Source organism: Phyllobates terribilis, unplaced genomic scaffold (genome assembly GCF_046119375.1).
Source record: "Phyllobates terribilis strain yellow unplaced genomic scaffold, ASM4611937v1 Scaffold_8__6_contigs__length_399053987, whole genome shotgun sequence".
Lineage (NCBI taxonomy): Eukaryota > Metazoa > Chordata > Amphibia > Anura > Dendrobatidae > Phyllobates > Phyllobates terribilis.
The window spans coordinates 396510220-396523885 of record NW_027362768.1 but is presented as its reverse complement, the minus strand read 5'-3'; the positions used below and the strand labels follow the sequence as shown (position 1 = coordinate 396523885).

The 13666-nt window shown below is 51.0% G+C and overlaps 1 protein-coding gene across 7 annotated transcripts in view; it reads left to right on the top strand.

Annotated features, from left to right (window-relative positions):
* LOC141157680 (plasma membrane calcium-transporting ATPase 2) overlaps nucleotides 1-13666 on the top strand; it is a 513073-nt gene that overhangs the window by 269320 nt on the left and 230087 nt on the right. For all 7 annotated transcript variants that reach the window (XM_073645226.1, XM_073645230.1, XM_073645228.1 and 4 more), the window contains 4 exons: nucleotides 8215-8321; nucleotides 8457-8648; nucleotides 9733-9946; nucleotides 10024-10235. In XM_073645226.1, coding sequence (XP_073501327.1) covers nucleotides 8215-8321; nucleotides 8457-8648; nucleotides 9733-9946; nucleotides 10024-10235 — 725 coding nt within the window. The remainder of the gene's footprint in view (nucleotides 1-8214; nucleotides 8322-8456; nucleotides 8649-9732; nucleotides 9947-10023; nucleotides 10236-13666) is intronic.

Below are 13666 nucleotides of genomic sequence, written 5' to 3'. Positions count from 1 at the left end.
TCCCGGGGCAACTCGGTGACTGTCAGCTCCAGGGGTAGTTCTTTCACGCTGACAGACACCTCCAGCATCACAGTCTCTGTTGGTGGGGGCGGTTTCCACTTTTGGCGCCATTTTCTGTCCCGGCCCACGATGGGAGGTGGCCTCTTGCCCTCCTTTGGCACGCCCATAATGGCGTCCGCTGCTCTTCCACGGCGGGAAATCTGCGGTTTTGGCGGGAAGCGTCGCCCAGTGGCGGGAAACTCGGCAGATGGCGGGAACAAGCTGGAAATGGCGGACAATCGGCGGGAAACGACTGGTGATGGAGTCCGATGGCGTGGACCCTCCGGAACCGGCGGGAGACTTCTTTCTGAGGTAAACTTGCACTTTTCTTCAGGCACGCAGTACCCGGGTGTTGCGGGCACGTAATCCTGCCGACTACGCCAAAGTTGACGCGCCCCCTGGGACATATTCCTTTTTGAGGGGAATACCCGGCACCGGATCAGATGGGGGGTTGTAGTCTCCGAGCGGCTGTGACCCGGTCCCGTGCCCAGGGCGTCAAGCTCAGTGTTATGTGGCAGTCTTTACTGATGTTATTAAAGTTCGTTGTGTCGACTACGCCACCCGTTGTGATGCGGTCACTGTGGCCGCCGCTGCAGCAGGGTCCGCTGAGGCTGATGGTGGATGCGCAGCTTGGTGGGATAACCCCCAACGGGAGGGGTATAGCCTCAGAGGGGACAGGCGCAGAGGATGGGGGTTGTGGTGGTGCGGTGCAGCCGGTAATGATGACAGACTCGGGTTGTGCAGTTAAGGGTCTTTACTTACTGCAGATGTTCCTGGTCACTCTAGCTCCAAGTGACCTCCCGAGCCGTGCTGCGTCCACCAGGTCCTGGATCCGGCCAACCCCCAAACAAGTCCGGAGCGTGGCCCTGAGCTCTCCCTCTGTCCTTACTTCAGCCGTCCCCACCAGTGATTCACCTAAGTCCAGCTCCCTCGGGCCTTCTGTTGGGCAACCTTTGGCCTTAGGTTCCCTGACCCTTCCTGTGGTGTGCCTTCAGGGTGAATGTAGTGGGTGACCGTGACAGACACTGCCCACGGTCTCCGGTCTCTGGCTGGGGAATGTCTTTGCCCCCACCAGCTTGGGTTCCGGTACCCTTCTGCTGACTCCTCACCCGGTGTTCTTATTTGGGTTCTTGGGTCCCTTCTTTGTCCCCCTCTGGGTCTTTCTTCACTCCACTCTCTCTCTTCAGGGCCTCTCTTTCTTTCAGCTGCTCCTCTGCCAGCTTCCGCTCTTCCTCTCCTGCTGACTTGTCCTCTGCACTGACTGACTGACCGCGTCTGACAGGCTCCTCTACATCTGACCTGTTCTCTGCATCTGACCCCTGATTCTAGTTGGTGCCCTCCTTATATATCCCTCTATGTGTGAGCTCAGGTGACCAGCACCCAATGAGCTCCTATCACTACCCAGACTGCTCCCCCTATCTGCCCCTACACTACATGGGATGTACCACCCCCCTCCCACTCCAGCCAGGAACAGGCTCGGTCGCACCTGCACATTTCTAAGTGGGAGTGCCGTCGGCCTGCTCCTCTGGAATGGGATGTATGTAGTGCATGCAGTCTATCTGAGCCCAGTTCCACACTCCATCCTTACCCGGGAGTGGAATATCACACCTCTGGGTTGAGGTGCAATACTCCTGTAGCAGCCGAATCCTCAGGGTGCTACACCTCCATCCCGTGTAATAGAGGAGAGGCCTCCGTCCCGTGTAATAGAGGAGAGGCCTCCGTCCCGTGTAATAGAGGAGAGGCCTCCGTCCCGTGTAATATAGCAGAGGCCTCCATCTCATGTAATATAGGAGAGGCCTCCATCCCGTGTAATAGAGAAGAGACCTCCATCCCATGTAATATAGGAGAGGCCTCCATCCTGTGTAATAGAGGAGAGGCCTCCATCATGTGTAATAGAGGAGAGACCTCTATCCCATGTAATATAGCAGAGGCCTCCATCTCATGTAATATAGGAGAGGCCTCCATCCCGTGTAATCGAGGAGAGACCTCCATCACGTGTAATAGAGGAGAGACCTCCATCCCGTGTAATGCAGGAGAGGCCTCCATCCTGTGTAATATAGGAGAGGCTTCCATCCCGTGTAATAGAGGAGAGGCCCCCATCACGTGTAATATAGGAGAGACCTCCATCCCGTGTAATAGAGAAGAGACCTCCATCCCATGAAATATAGCAGAGGCCTCCGTCCTGTGTAATATAGCAGAGGCCTCCATCCCGTGTAATATAGGATAGGCCTCCGTCCCGTGTAATATAGGAGAGGCCTCCATCCCGTGTAATATAGGAGAGGCCTCCATCCCGTGTAATAGAGGAGAGGCCTCCGTCCCGTGTAATGTAGGAGAGGCCTCCATCCCGTGTACTGTAGGAGAGGCCTCCATTACATGTAATAGAGGAGAGGCCTCCGTCCTGTGTAATGTAGGAGAGGCCTCCGTCCCGTGTAATATAGCAGAGGCCTCCGTCCCGTGTAATAGAGGAGAGGCCTCCGTCCCGTGTAATGTAGGAGAGGCCTCCATCCCGTGTAATAGAGGAGAGGCCTCCATCCCGTGTAATAGAGGAGAGGCCTCCATCCCGTGTAATAGAGGAGAGGCTTCCATCCCGGTGTAATATAGGAGAGGCCTCCATCCCGTGTAATATAGGAGAGGCCTCCATCCTGTGTAATATAGGAGAGGCCTCCATCTCATGAAATATAGGAGAGGCCTCCATCCCGTGTAATAGAGGAGAGCCCTCCATCCCGTGTAATATAGGAGAGCCCTTCATCCCGTGTAATATAGGAGAGCCCTCCATCCCGTGTAATATAGCAGAGGCCTCCATCCCGTGTAATAGAGGAGAGGCCTCCATCCCGTGTAATCGAGGAGAGACCTCCATCCCGTGTAATAGAGGAGAGACCTCCATCCCATGTAATAGAGAAGAGACCTCCATCCCGTGTAATATAGGAGAGCCCTCCATCCCGTGTAATATAGGAGAGCCCTCCATCCCGTGTAATATAGGAGAGCCCTCCATCCCGTGTAATATAGCAGAGGCCTCCATCCCGTGTAATAGAGGAGAGACCTCCATCCCGTGTAATCGAGGAGAGACCTCCATCCCATGTAATAGAGGAGAGACCTCCATCCCATGTAATAGAGAAGAGACCTCCATCCCGTGTAATATAGGAGAGGCCTTCATCCCATGTAATATAGGAGAGGCCTCCATCCCATGTAATATAGGAGACATCTCCATTCCGTGTAATAGAGGAGAGGCCTCCGTCCCGTGTAATATAGCAGAGGCCTCCATTCCGTGTAATTGAGGAGAGGCCTCCATCCTGTGTAATATAGCAGAGGCCTCCGTCCCGTGTAATATAGCAGAGGCCTCCGTCCCGTGTAATATAGCAGAGGCCTCCATTTCGTGTAATAGAGGAGAGGCTTCCATCCCGTGTAATATAGGAATATAGGAGAGACCTCCATCCCGTGTAATAGACGAGAGACCTCCATCCCGTGTAATAGATCAGATAGCCACTGCTCCCGCTACAGATCCTTGTGGTCCCCATTTCTCCCGGTACAGATCCTTGTGGTCCCCATTTCTCCCGGTACAGATCCTTGTGGTCTCCATTGCTTCCGGTACAGATCCTTGTGGTCTCCACTGCTTCCGGTACAGATCCTTGTGGTCTCCACTGATCCCAGTACAGATCCTTGTGGTCCCCACTGATCCCAGTACAGATCCTTGTGGTCCCCACTGATCCCAGTACAGATCCTTGTGGTCCCCACTGCTTCTGGTACAGATCCTTGTGGTCTCCACTGATCCCAGTACAGATCCTTGTGGTCTCCACTGATCCCAGTACAGATCCTTGTGGTCCCCACTGATCCCAGTACAGATCCTTGTGGTCTCCACTGATCCCAGTACAGATCCTTGTGGTCCCCACTGCTTCTGGTACAGATCCTTGTGGTCTCCGCTGATCCCAGTACAGATCCTTGTGATCTCCACTGATCCCAGTACAGATCCTTGTGATCTCCACTGCTTCCGGTACAGATGCTTGTGGTCCCCACTGCTGATTTTATCCTATTTAGAGAATGTACCATTTACTATAACTCTTTAATCCCTTAACCATTTTTATACCCATCTGCATATAGCGCCCTCTAGTTGCTGCTTCTGGAGTGTGAAGATCTGAGGTTGTGGGTTGTAATAATCACCTAGGCATGTTAATGATGCAACTATTTTTTATTCTTTAAGTTCATGGTTTTACAACAACTGTGGGTAGATGGCCAAAATACATTGCCCCCAGTCCTCAAGATCCTTTCCCTGGGGCCGGTAGTCCTACTGCCCCCGTACCAGAAGATATTCACTGTCTCCGAACTTTTGGTTGGCCCACAGATTTAGTATCTCTTGCCAGTATAATCTTTAGTCACAGTTCACGCTCCTCCAGACAACAGATAACATGACCGAAGCCCATGCATCCAGCAGCAACAGTCCTTAAGAAAGTTCCTCAAATTCAGACGACAGATCCCTCAACCGTAGCACATGTATCCAGCCCAGCCAGCAACCAATCTCCAAACTCCACAGAGCATCCATACACGGGCACCAGGACCTCAGCAATGGATCCTCACCCCTAGATGTCACTCCACCAGCTCCTCACTAAACATGTGGCTTATTTTCCTCACTCCCTGGGTTCTGTTCCCTGAATGGGCAGATCTGTTTACACCCTCCCCCCACCAAAAGCTAACATTGGTGGTGTTTTTTTTCTCAGGCCATACCCATCACCTGGGACTGCATGTGAGACCCCCTAAAGTGATGTCTCCACTGGGTCTACTATCCCCATCAACACAATGTGACTAATGACTGGGATAACAATGTCTTGAGGCCCCTGGGACACTAACGAGAGTAATGGAATGATTGCTTTCCTTAATTACCAATCTCCTGTTTGGCCTTATGTACTGTAGGGTTTTTACTCAATTGGGTGCGATAGGAGGAAAACAGGAAGCATGTTCCTTTAAAAGTCCATGTCCATTTATTGTTTCATAAACCAACAAGCAAAAAAGGAAAAACAACAAACAGCCTTTAGTTCAGGAAAACAAAGTAAAGTGTCCTTTAAGCAAGTCTCTGATTAACTAGTCCTGTGAGCACACAGGCTGGACAGCGTCCAGTATCCTGGCTCGGTCTGGAGACAACCAGGCCTTCTCCCTCCAAACACACAGACCATCTGCCAAACAACCTCCATTATATAAGCCGGTAACTCAGAGGGGAGGTATGTGGGTAGCTGGACCCGCCCATCTCTCCAAGCTACCCATAACCCGGTCCCAGGTGCACCAATCAGTCCTCTTAGTGCTACGTGCTCTAGAGAAACACTGCGGGTTACATCACAGAGGACAGCCATCTCTGTGACACATATCTCCCATCGACTATGCAACCATTAGCCACCTTTCAGTATGCATAAGACCCAGCTTGCATGTCTTCCTCTGCTTACTGTCACTGAATGGAAACATTGATTTCTGAGGCTGAACTGACGAGCAAGTGAATGTCTAATAACACACAGCAATAAGATTGACGTAACCGGTGCTCCGTGCTGGAAAAAGTCTGCAGCCGTGGACTCCGCTCTATGTGCATTGGTCCAATAGTCTTTAAAACAAGGACAGCTCCTCACATGGAGCTTCAGTATAAGGCTATTTTGTGGTTCAGTATCAAAGTCCAGATAAATCACATCAGCTGCATGACCAATATCCAGATCTGCACTTACCTTCTCATAGAAACCCAACATGTTGTCAGACATGACTTATCCTTCATGAATCCATTCTGGTTGTCGGTTATTAGATTATTCTCTGCAGCTTATCTCTTGTAACGTCCTCATATATGTCACACACTACTGATGTCAGACTTAACCAGATGGTAATTGCCTGGATCCAGCTTTTTACCTTTCTTACTTATCGGTACCACGTCAGCCATCGTCCACCATGTGACAAGAGTCTAAGAAGATGAGATACAGTGATCTGTCAATTCCTGAGCTCAGCTCCCCCAGTATCCGTGGATGGATCCCATCCGGCTCGGGGGATTTGTCATTATTTCCTTTGCTCAGACGCAGCCGCACTTTTTCTTGTTATATTTATTGGTGGACTGTCATGATTGATCCCGGGCACAGGTCGCTCATTGGTGAGTTTTCTCCAATAACGTTGGAGCCTGATCTCTCTCTTGATTTCCGGATGAGATCTTTCCTCTCCTGGATGTGATTAATGACCTCTCGGCTCTTTGTCTTGTATTTTGTTCTGCCCTATTTACCCACAATGGTTTCTTTCTGGACATTTTGTTACCGGAGGGTATATGCTTTCTCCTGGACTCAGTAATACATCTGCTCACATCTGTTCACTTGACTAAGATTCATTTCATTTCAATATTAATGGTTTTGGCTGCTAGAATTCCTTTATCAAAATAAATAATGGTGCGATGTGCCTGTCCTTGATACAAAACCCCTCTCTCCCACCCACTGAGCAGCATTATACAGACTGCAGTAGAGACGAGGGTGATCAGAGACATTGGAAATAGTGGTCCTACTCTTTACTTCTATCATTGCTTGTCCTCATTAATAAACCTGATCCCGGTATATGACAGACTCTGATCCCGGTAGGTGACGGACACTGGTCGCGGTAGGTGATGGACACTGATTGCGGTAGGTGACGGACACTGGTCATGGTAGGTGACGAACACTGATCGCGGTAGGTGACGGACACTGGTCGCGGTAGGTGACGGACACTGATCGTGCTAGATGACGGACACTGATCTCGGTAGGGGACGGACTCTGATCCCGGTAGGTGACGGACACTGGTCGCGGTAGGTGACGGACACTGATCGCGGTAGGTGACGGACACTGGTCGCGGTAGGTGACGGACACTGGTCGCGGTAGGTGACGGACACTGATCGCGGTAGGTGACGGACACTGATCGCGGTAGGTGATGGACTTTGATCGCGGTAGGTGACAGAGTTTGCTCGCAGTAGGTGACAGACTTTGCTCGCGGTAGGTGACGGACACTGATTGCGGTAGGTGACGGACACTGATCGCGGTAGGTGACGGACACTGATCGCGGTAGGTGACAGAGTTTGCTCGCAGTAGGTAACGGACTTTGCTCGTGGTAGGTGACGGATTTTGATCGCGGTAGGTGACGGACTTTGATCGCGGTAAGTGACGGACTTTGATTGCGGTAGATGACGGACACTGATCGCTGTAGATGACGGACACTGATCGTGCTAGATGACGGACACTGATCATGCTAGATGACGGACACTGATCGCTGTAGATGATGGACCCTGATCGCGGTAGGTGACGGACTTTGATCGCGGTAGGTGACGGACTCTGATCGCGGTAAGTGATGGACTCTGATCGCTGTAGGTGACGGACACAGATCGCAGTAGATGACGGACTCTGATCCCGGTAGGTGACGGACACTGGTCGCGGTAGGTGATGGACACTGATTGCGGTAGGTGACGGACACTGGTCATGGTAGGTGACGAACACTGATCGCGGTAGGTGACGGACACTGGTCGCGGTAGGTGACGGACACTGATCGTCCTAGATGACGGACACTGATCTCGGTAGGGGACGGCCTCTGATCCCGGTAGGTGACGGACACTGGTCGCGGTAGGTGACGGACACTGATCGCGGTAGGTGACGGACACTGGTCGCGGTAGGTGACGGACACTGGTCGCGGTAGGTGACGGACACTGATCGCGGTAGGTGACGGACACTGATCGCGGTAGGTGACGGACACTGATCGCGGTAGGTGATGGACTTTGATCGCGGTAGGTGACAGAGTTTGCTCGCAGTAGGTGACAGACTTTGCTCGCGGTAGGTGACGGACACTGATTGCGGTAGGTGACGGACACTGATCGCGGTAGGTGACGGACACTGATCGCGGTAGGTGACAGAGTTTGCTCGCAGTAGGTAACGGACTTTGCTCGTGGTAGGTGACGGATTTTGATCGCGGTAGGTCACTGATCATGCTAGATGACGGACACTGATCGCTGTAGATGATGGACACTGATCGCGCTAGGTGATGGACCCTGATCGCGGTAGGTGACGGACTTTGATCGCGGTAGGTGACGGACTCTGATCGCGGTAAATGATGGACTCTGATCGCTGTAGGTGACGGACACAGATCGCAGTAGATGACGGACTCTGATCCCGGTAGATGATGGACACTATCACATGGATGTGTATTGTTTTTTAGGCATTATTGACAGCACGCAGCTGGAGCAGAGGCAGGTGGTTGCAGTGACGGGGGATGGCACAAATGATGGTCCTGCATTGAAGAAAGCCGATGTTGGTTTTGCCATGGTAGGTTGGATGTACAAAGCCTTTATATCTAAGAGAGAATCTGACTGGAGGATTGTGTGTGAGAAGGAATCTCGGTCATTACTGCAGGTTTCATCCATCTACACCTGCTGATCATTTTTTTTAATGATTTTGCAGGGAATTGCTGGCACAGACGTAGCCAAGGAAGCTTCTGACATCATCCTGACTGACGACAACTTCAGCAGCATCGTCAAGGCAGTAATGTGGGGCCGCAATGTGTACGACAGCATCTCCAAGTTCCTGCAGTTCCAACTAACAGTAAATGTGGTGGCCGTGATTGTGGCATTTACAGGGGCGTGTATTACACAGGTAAGGACGCATACGGACGATTAGTAGTCGCGGAGGATTAATAGTGGCGGAGGATCAGTGGTGACGGAGGATCAGTGGTGGCGGAGGATCAGTAGTGGTTGAGGGTCAGTAGTGGTTGAGGGTCAGCAGTGGCGGAGGATCAGTAGTGGTTGAGGATCAGCAGTGGCGGAGGATAAGTGGTGGCGGAGAATCAGCAGTGGCTGAGGATCAGCAGTGGCGGAGGATTAGTGGTGACGGAGGATCAGTGGTGATGGAGGATCAGTGGTGGCGGAGGATCAGCAGTGGCTGAGGATCAGCAGTGACGGAGGATCAGTGGTGACAGAGGATCAGTGGTGGCGGAGGATCAGTAGTGGTTGAGGGTCAGCAGTGGCTGAGGATCAGCAGTGGCAGAGGATCAGTAGTGGTTGAGGGTCAGCAGAGGCGGAGGATCAGTAGTGGCGGAGGATCGGCAGTGGCGGAGGATCAGTGGTGACGGAGGATCAGTAGTGGTTGAGGGTCAGCAGTGGCGGAGGGGCAGCAGTGGCGGAGGGTCAGCAGTGGCGGAGGATCAGCAGTGGCGGAGGATCAGTGGTGGCGGAGGATTGGCAGTGACGGAGGATCAGTGGTGACGGAGGATCAGTAGTGGTTGGGGATCAGTAGTGGTTGAGGGTCAGCAGTGGCGGAGGATCAGCAGTGGAGGAGGGTCAGCAGTGGTTGAGGATCAGCAGTGGCGGAGGATCAGTAGTGGTTGAGGATCAGCAGTGGAGGAGGGTCAGCAGTGGTTGAGGATCAGCAGTGGCGGAGGATCAGTAGTGGTTGAGGATCAGCAGTGGCGGAGAATCAGCAGTGGCGGAGGATCAGCAGTGGCGGAGGATCAGTAGTGGTTGAGAGTCAGTAGTGGTTGAGGATCAGCAGTGGCGGAGGATCAACAGTGGAGGAGGGTCAGCAGTGGTTGAGGATCAGCAGTGGCGGAGGATCAGTAGTGGTTGAGGATCAGCAGTGGCGGAGAATCAGCAGTGGCGGAGGATCAGCAGTGGCACGTGTCCTCTGCCCACTGGGGAGGCCTGGACTGAGCTCCATCCATTCCTCTCGATTCTTCCGCTAGGATTCTCCCTTGAAAGCTGTTCAGATGTTGTGGGTGAACCTCATCATGGACACCTTTGCATCTCTTGCTCTTGCCACTGAGCCACCAACAGAGTCTCTTCTTCTCCGGAAGCCGTATGGAAGGAACAAGCCTTTGATTTCCCGGACTATGATGAAGAATATCCTGGGTCATGGCGTCTACCAGCTGACTCTCATCTTCACGCTGCTTTTTGTCGGTAAGTTTGTCTTTTACTCACCAGCAATGTTTCGCTTTGAACGGACACTTTACCCAGAGAACTGTCTGTGCTTGCAGGAGAGCAGATCTTTAATATAGACAGTGGACGCAACGCCCCACTCCATTCTCCTCCATCGGAGCACTACACCATCATCTTCAACACCTTCGTCTTGATGCAGCTCTTCAATGAGATCAATGCTCGCAAGATCCACGGGGAGCACAATGTATTTGATGGCATATTTAGGAATCCCATATTTTGTGCAATTGTACTTGGCACATTTGCAATCCAGGTAATTAAACCTTAAAAAGACATTACACTAAATTGGTGGAAGGGGCAGGAGCTTTCTAAAAGAGAGACCACTAAGAAAACCAGTCCACATACAGCCACTAAAGACATGCATAATACAGTAAAGCAACCCAACAGTGTGACCGCCCTTACAGTAAAGAAACCCAACAGTGTGACCGCCCTTACAGTACAGAAACCCAACAGTGTGACCGCCCTTACAGTACAGAAACCCAACAGTGTGACCGCCCTTACAGTACAGAAACCCAACAGTGTGACCGCCCTTACAGTACAGAAACCCAACAGTGTGACCGCCCTTACAATAAAGCAACCCAACAGTGTGACCGCCCTTACAGTACAGAAACCCAACAGTGTGACCGCCCTTACAGTACAGAAACCCAACAGTGTGACCGCCCTTACAGTACAGAAACCCAACAGTGTGACCGCCCTTACAGTAAAGCAACCCAACAGTGTGACCACCCTTACAGTACAGAAACCCAACAGTGTGACCGCCCTTACAGTACAGAAACCCAACAGTGTGACAGCCCTTACAGTAAAGAAACCCAACAGTGTGACCGCTCTTACAGTACACAGCTCTATATTGTGACCGCTCTTACAGTACACAGCTCTATAGTGTGACCGCCTTTACAGTACAGAAACCCAACAGTGTGACCGCCCTTACAGTACAGAAACCCAACAGTGTGACCGCCCTTACAGTACAGAGCTCTAGTGTGACCACTCTTACAGTACAGAGCTCTATAGTGTGACCGCCCTTACAGTACAGAAACCCAACAGTGTGACCGCCCTTACAGTAAAGAAACCCAACAGTGTGACCGCCCTTACAGTACAGAAACCCAACAGTGTGACCGCCCTTACAGTACAGAGCTCTATAGTGTGACCCCTCTTACAGTACAGAGCTCTATAGTGTGACCGCTCTTACAGTACAGAGCTCTATAGTGTGACCGCTCTTACAGTACAGAGCTCTATAGTGTGACCGCCCTTACAGTACAGAGTTCTATAGTGTGACCGCTTTTACAGTACAGAGCTCTATAGTGTGATCGCTCTTACAGTACAGAGCTCTATAGTGTGACCCCTCTTACTGTACAGGGCTCTATAGTGTGACCGCTCTTACAGTAAAGAGCTCTATAGTGTGACTGCTCTTACAGTACAGAGCTCTATAGTGTGACCGCTCTTACAGTACAGAGCTCTATAGTGTGACCGCTCTTACAGTACGCAGCTCTATAGTGTGACCGCTCTCACAATACAGAGCTCTATAGTGTGACCGCTCTTACAGTATAGAGCTCTATAGTGTGACCGCTCTTACAGTACAGAGCTCTATAGTGTGACCGCTCTTACAGTACAGAGCTCTATAGTGTGACCGATCTTACAGTACAGAGCTCTATAGTGTGACCGCTCTTACAGTACAGAGCTCTATAGTGTGACCGCTCTTACAGTGCAGAGCTCTATAGTGTGACTGCTCTTACAGTACACAGCTCTATAGTGTGACCGCTCTTACAGTACAGAGCTCTATAGTGTGATCGCTCTTACAGTACGCAGCTCTATAGTGTGACCGCTCTCACAGTACAGAGCTCTATAGTGTGACCGCTCTTACAGTATAGAGCTCTATAGTGTGACCGCTCTTACAGTACAGAGCTCTATAGTGTGACCGCTCTTACAGTACAGAGCTCTATAGTGTGACCGATCTTACAGTACAGAGCTCTATAGTGTGACCGCTCTTACAGTACACAGCTCTATGGTGTGACCTCTCTTACAGTACAGAGCTCTATAGTGTGACTGCTCTTACAGTACAGAGCTCCATAGTGTGACCGCTCTTACAGTACAGAGCTCTATAGTGTGACCGCTCTTACAGTACAGAGCTCTATAGTGTGACCGCTCTTACAGTACACAGCTCTATAGTGTGACCGCTCTTACACTACAGAGCTCTATAGTGTGACCGCTCTTACACTACAGAGCTCTATAGTGTGACCACTCTTACAGTACAGAGCTCTATAGTGTGACCGCTCTTACAGTACACACCTCTATAGTGTGACCGCCCTTACAGTACAGAGCTCTATAGTGTGACCGCTCTTACAGTACAGAGCTCTATAGTGTGACCGCTCTTACAGTACACTGCTCTATAGTGTGACCGCCCTTACAGTACAGAGCTCTATAGTGTGACCGCCCTTACAGTACAGAGCTCTATAGTGTGACCGCTCTTACAGTACACAGCTCTATAGTGTGACCGCTCTTACAGTACAGAGCTCTATAGTGTGACCGCTCTTACAGTACACAGCTCTATAGTGTGACCGCTCTTACAGTACACAGCTCTATAGTGTGACCGCTCTTACAGTACACAGCTCTATAGTGTGACCGCTCTTACAGTACACAGCTCTATAGTGTGACCGCTCTTACAGTACAGAGCTCTATAGTGTGACCGCTCTTACAGTACAGAGCTCTACAGTGTGACCGCTCTTACAGTACAGAGCTCTGTAGTGTGACCGCTCTTACAGTACAGAGCTCTATAGTGTGACCGCTCTTACAGTACATAGCTTTATAGTGTGACCGCTCTTACAGTACAGAGCTCCATAGTGTGACCGCTCTTACAGTACAGAGCTCTATAGTGTGACCGCTCTTACAGTGCAGAGCTCTATAGTGTGACCGCTCTTACAGTACAGAGCTCTATAGTGTGATCGCTCTTACAGTACAGGGCTCTATAGTGTGACCGCTCTTACAGTACAGGGCTCTATAGTGTGACCGCTCTTACAGTACACAGCTCTATAGTGTGACCGCTCTTACAGTACACAGCTCTATAGTGTGACCGCTCTTACAGTACAGAGCTCTATAGTGTGACCGCTCTTACAGTACAGAGCTCTATAGTGTGACCGCTCTTACAGTACAGAGCTCTATAGTGTGACCGCTCTTACAGTACAGAGCTCTATAGTGTGACCGCTCTTACAGTACAGAACTCTATAGTGTGACCGCTCTTACAGTACAGAGCTCTATAGTGTGACCGCTCTTACAGCGCAGAGCTCTATAGTGTGACCGCTCTTACAGTACAGAGCTCTATAGTGTGACCGCTCTTACAGTACAGAGCTCTATAGTGTGACCGCTCTTACAGTACACAGCTCTATAGTGTGACCGCTCTTACAGTACAGAGCTCTATTGTGTGACCGCTCTTACAGTACAGAGCTCTATAGTGTGACCGCTCTTACAGTACAGAGCTCTATAGTGTGACCACTCTTACAGTACAGAGCTCTATAGTGTGACCTCTCTTACAGTACAGGGCTCTATAGTGTGACCGCTCTTACAGTACAAAGCTCTATAGTGTGACCGCTCTTACAGTACAGAGCTCTATAGTGTGACCGCTCTTACAGTACAGAGCTCTATAGTGTGACCGCTCTTACAGTACAGAGCTCTACAGTGTGACCGCTCTTACAG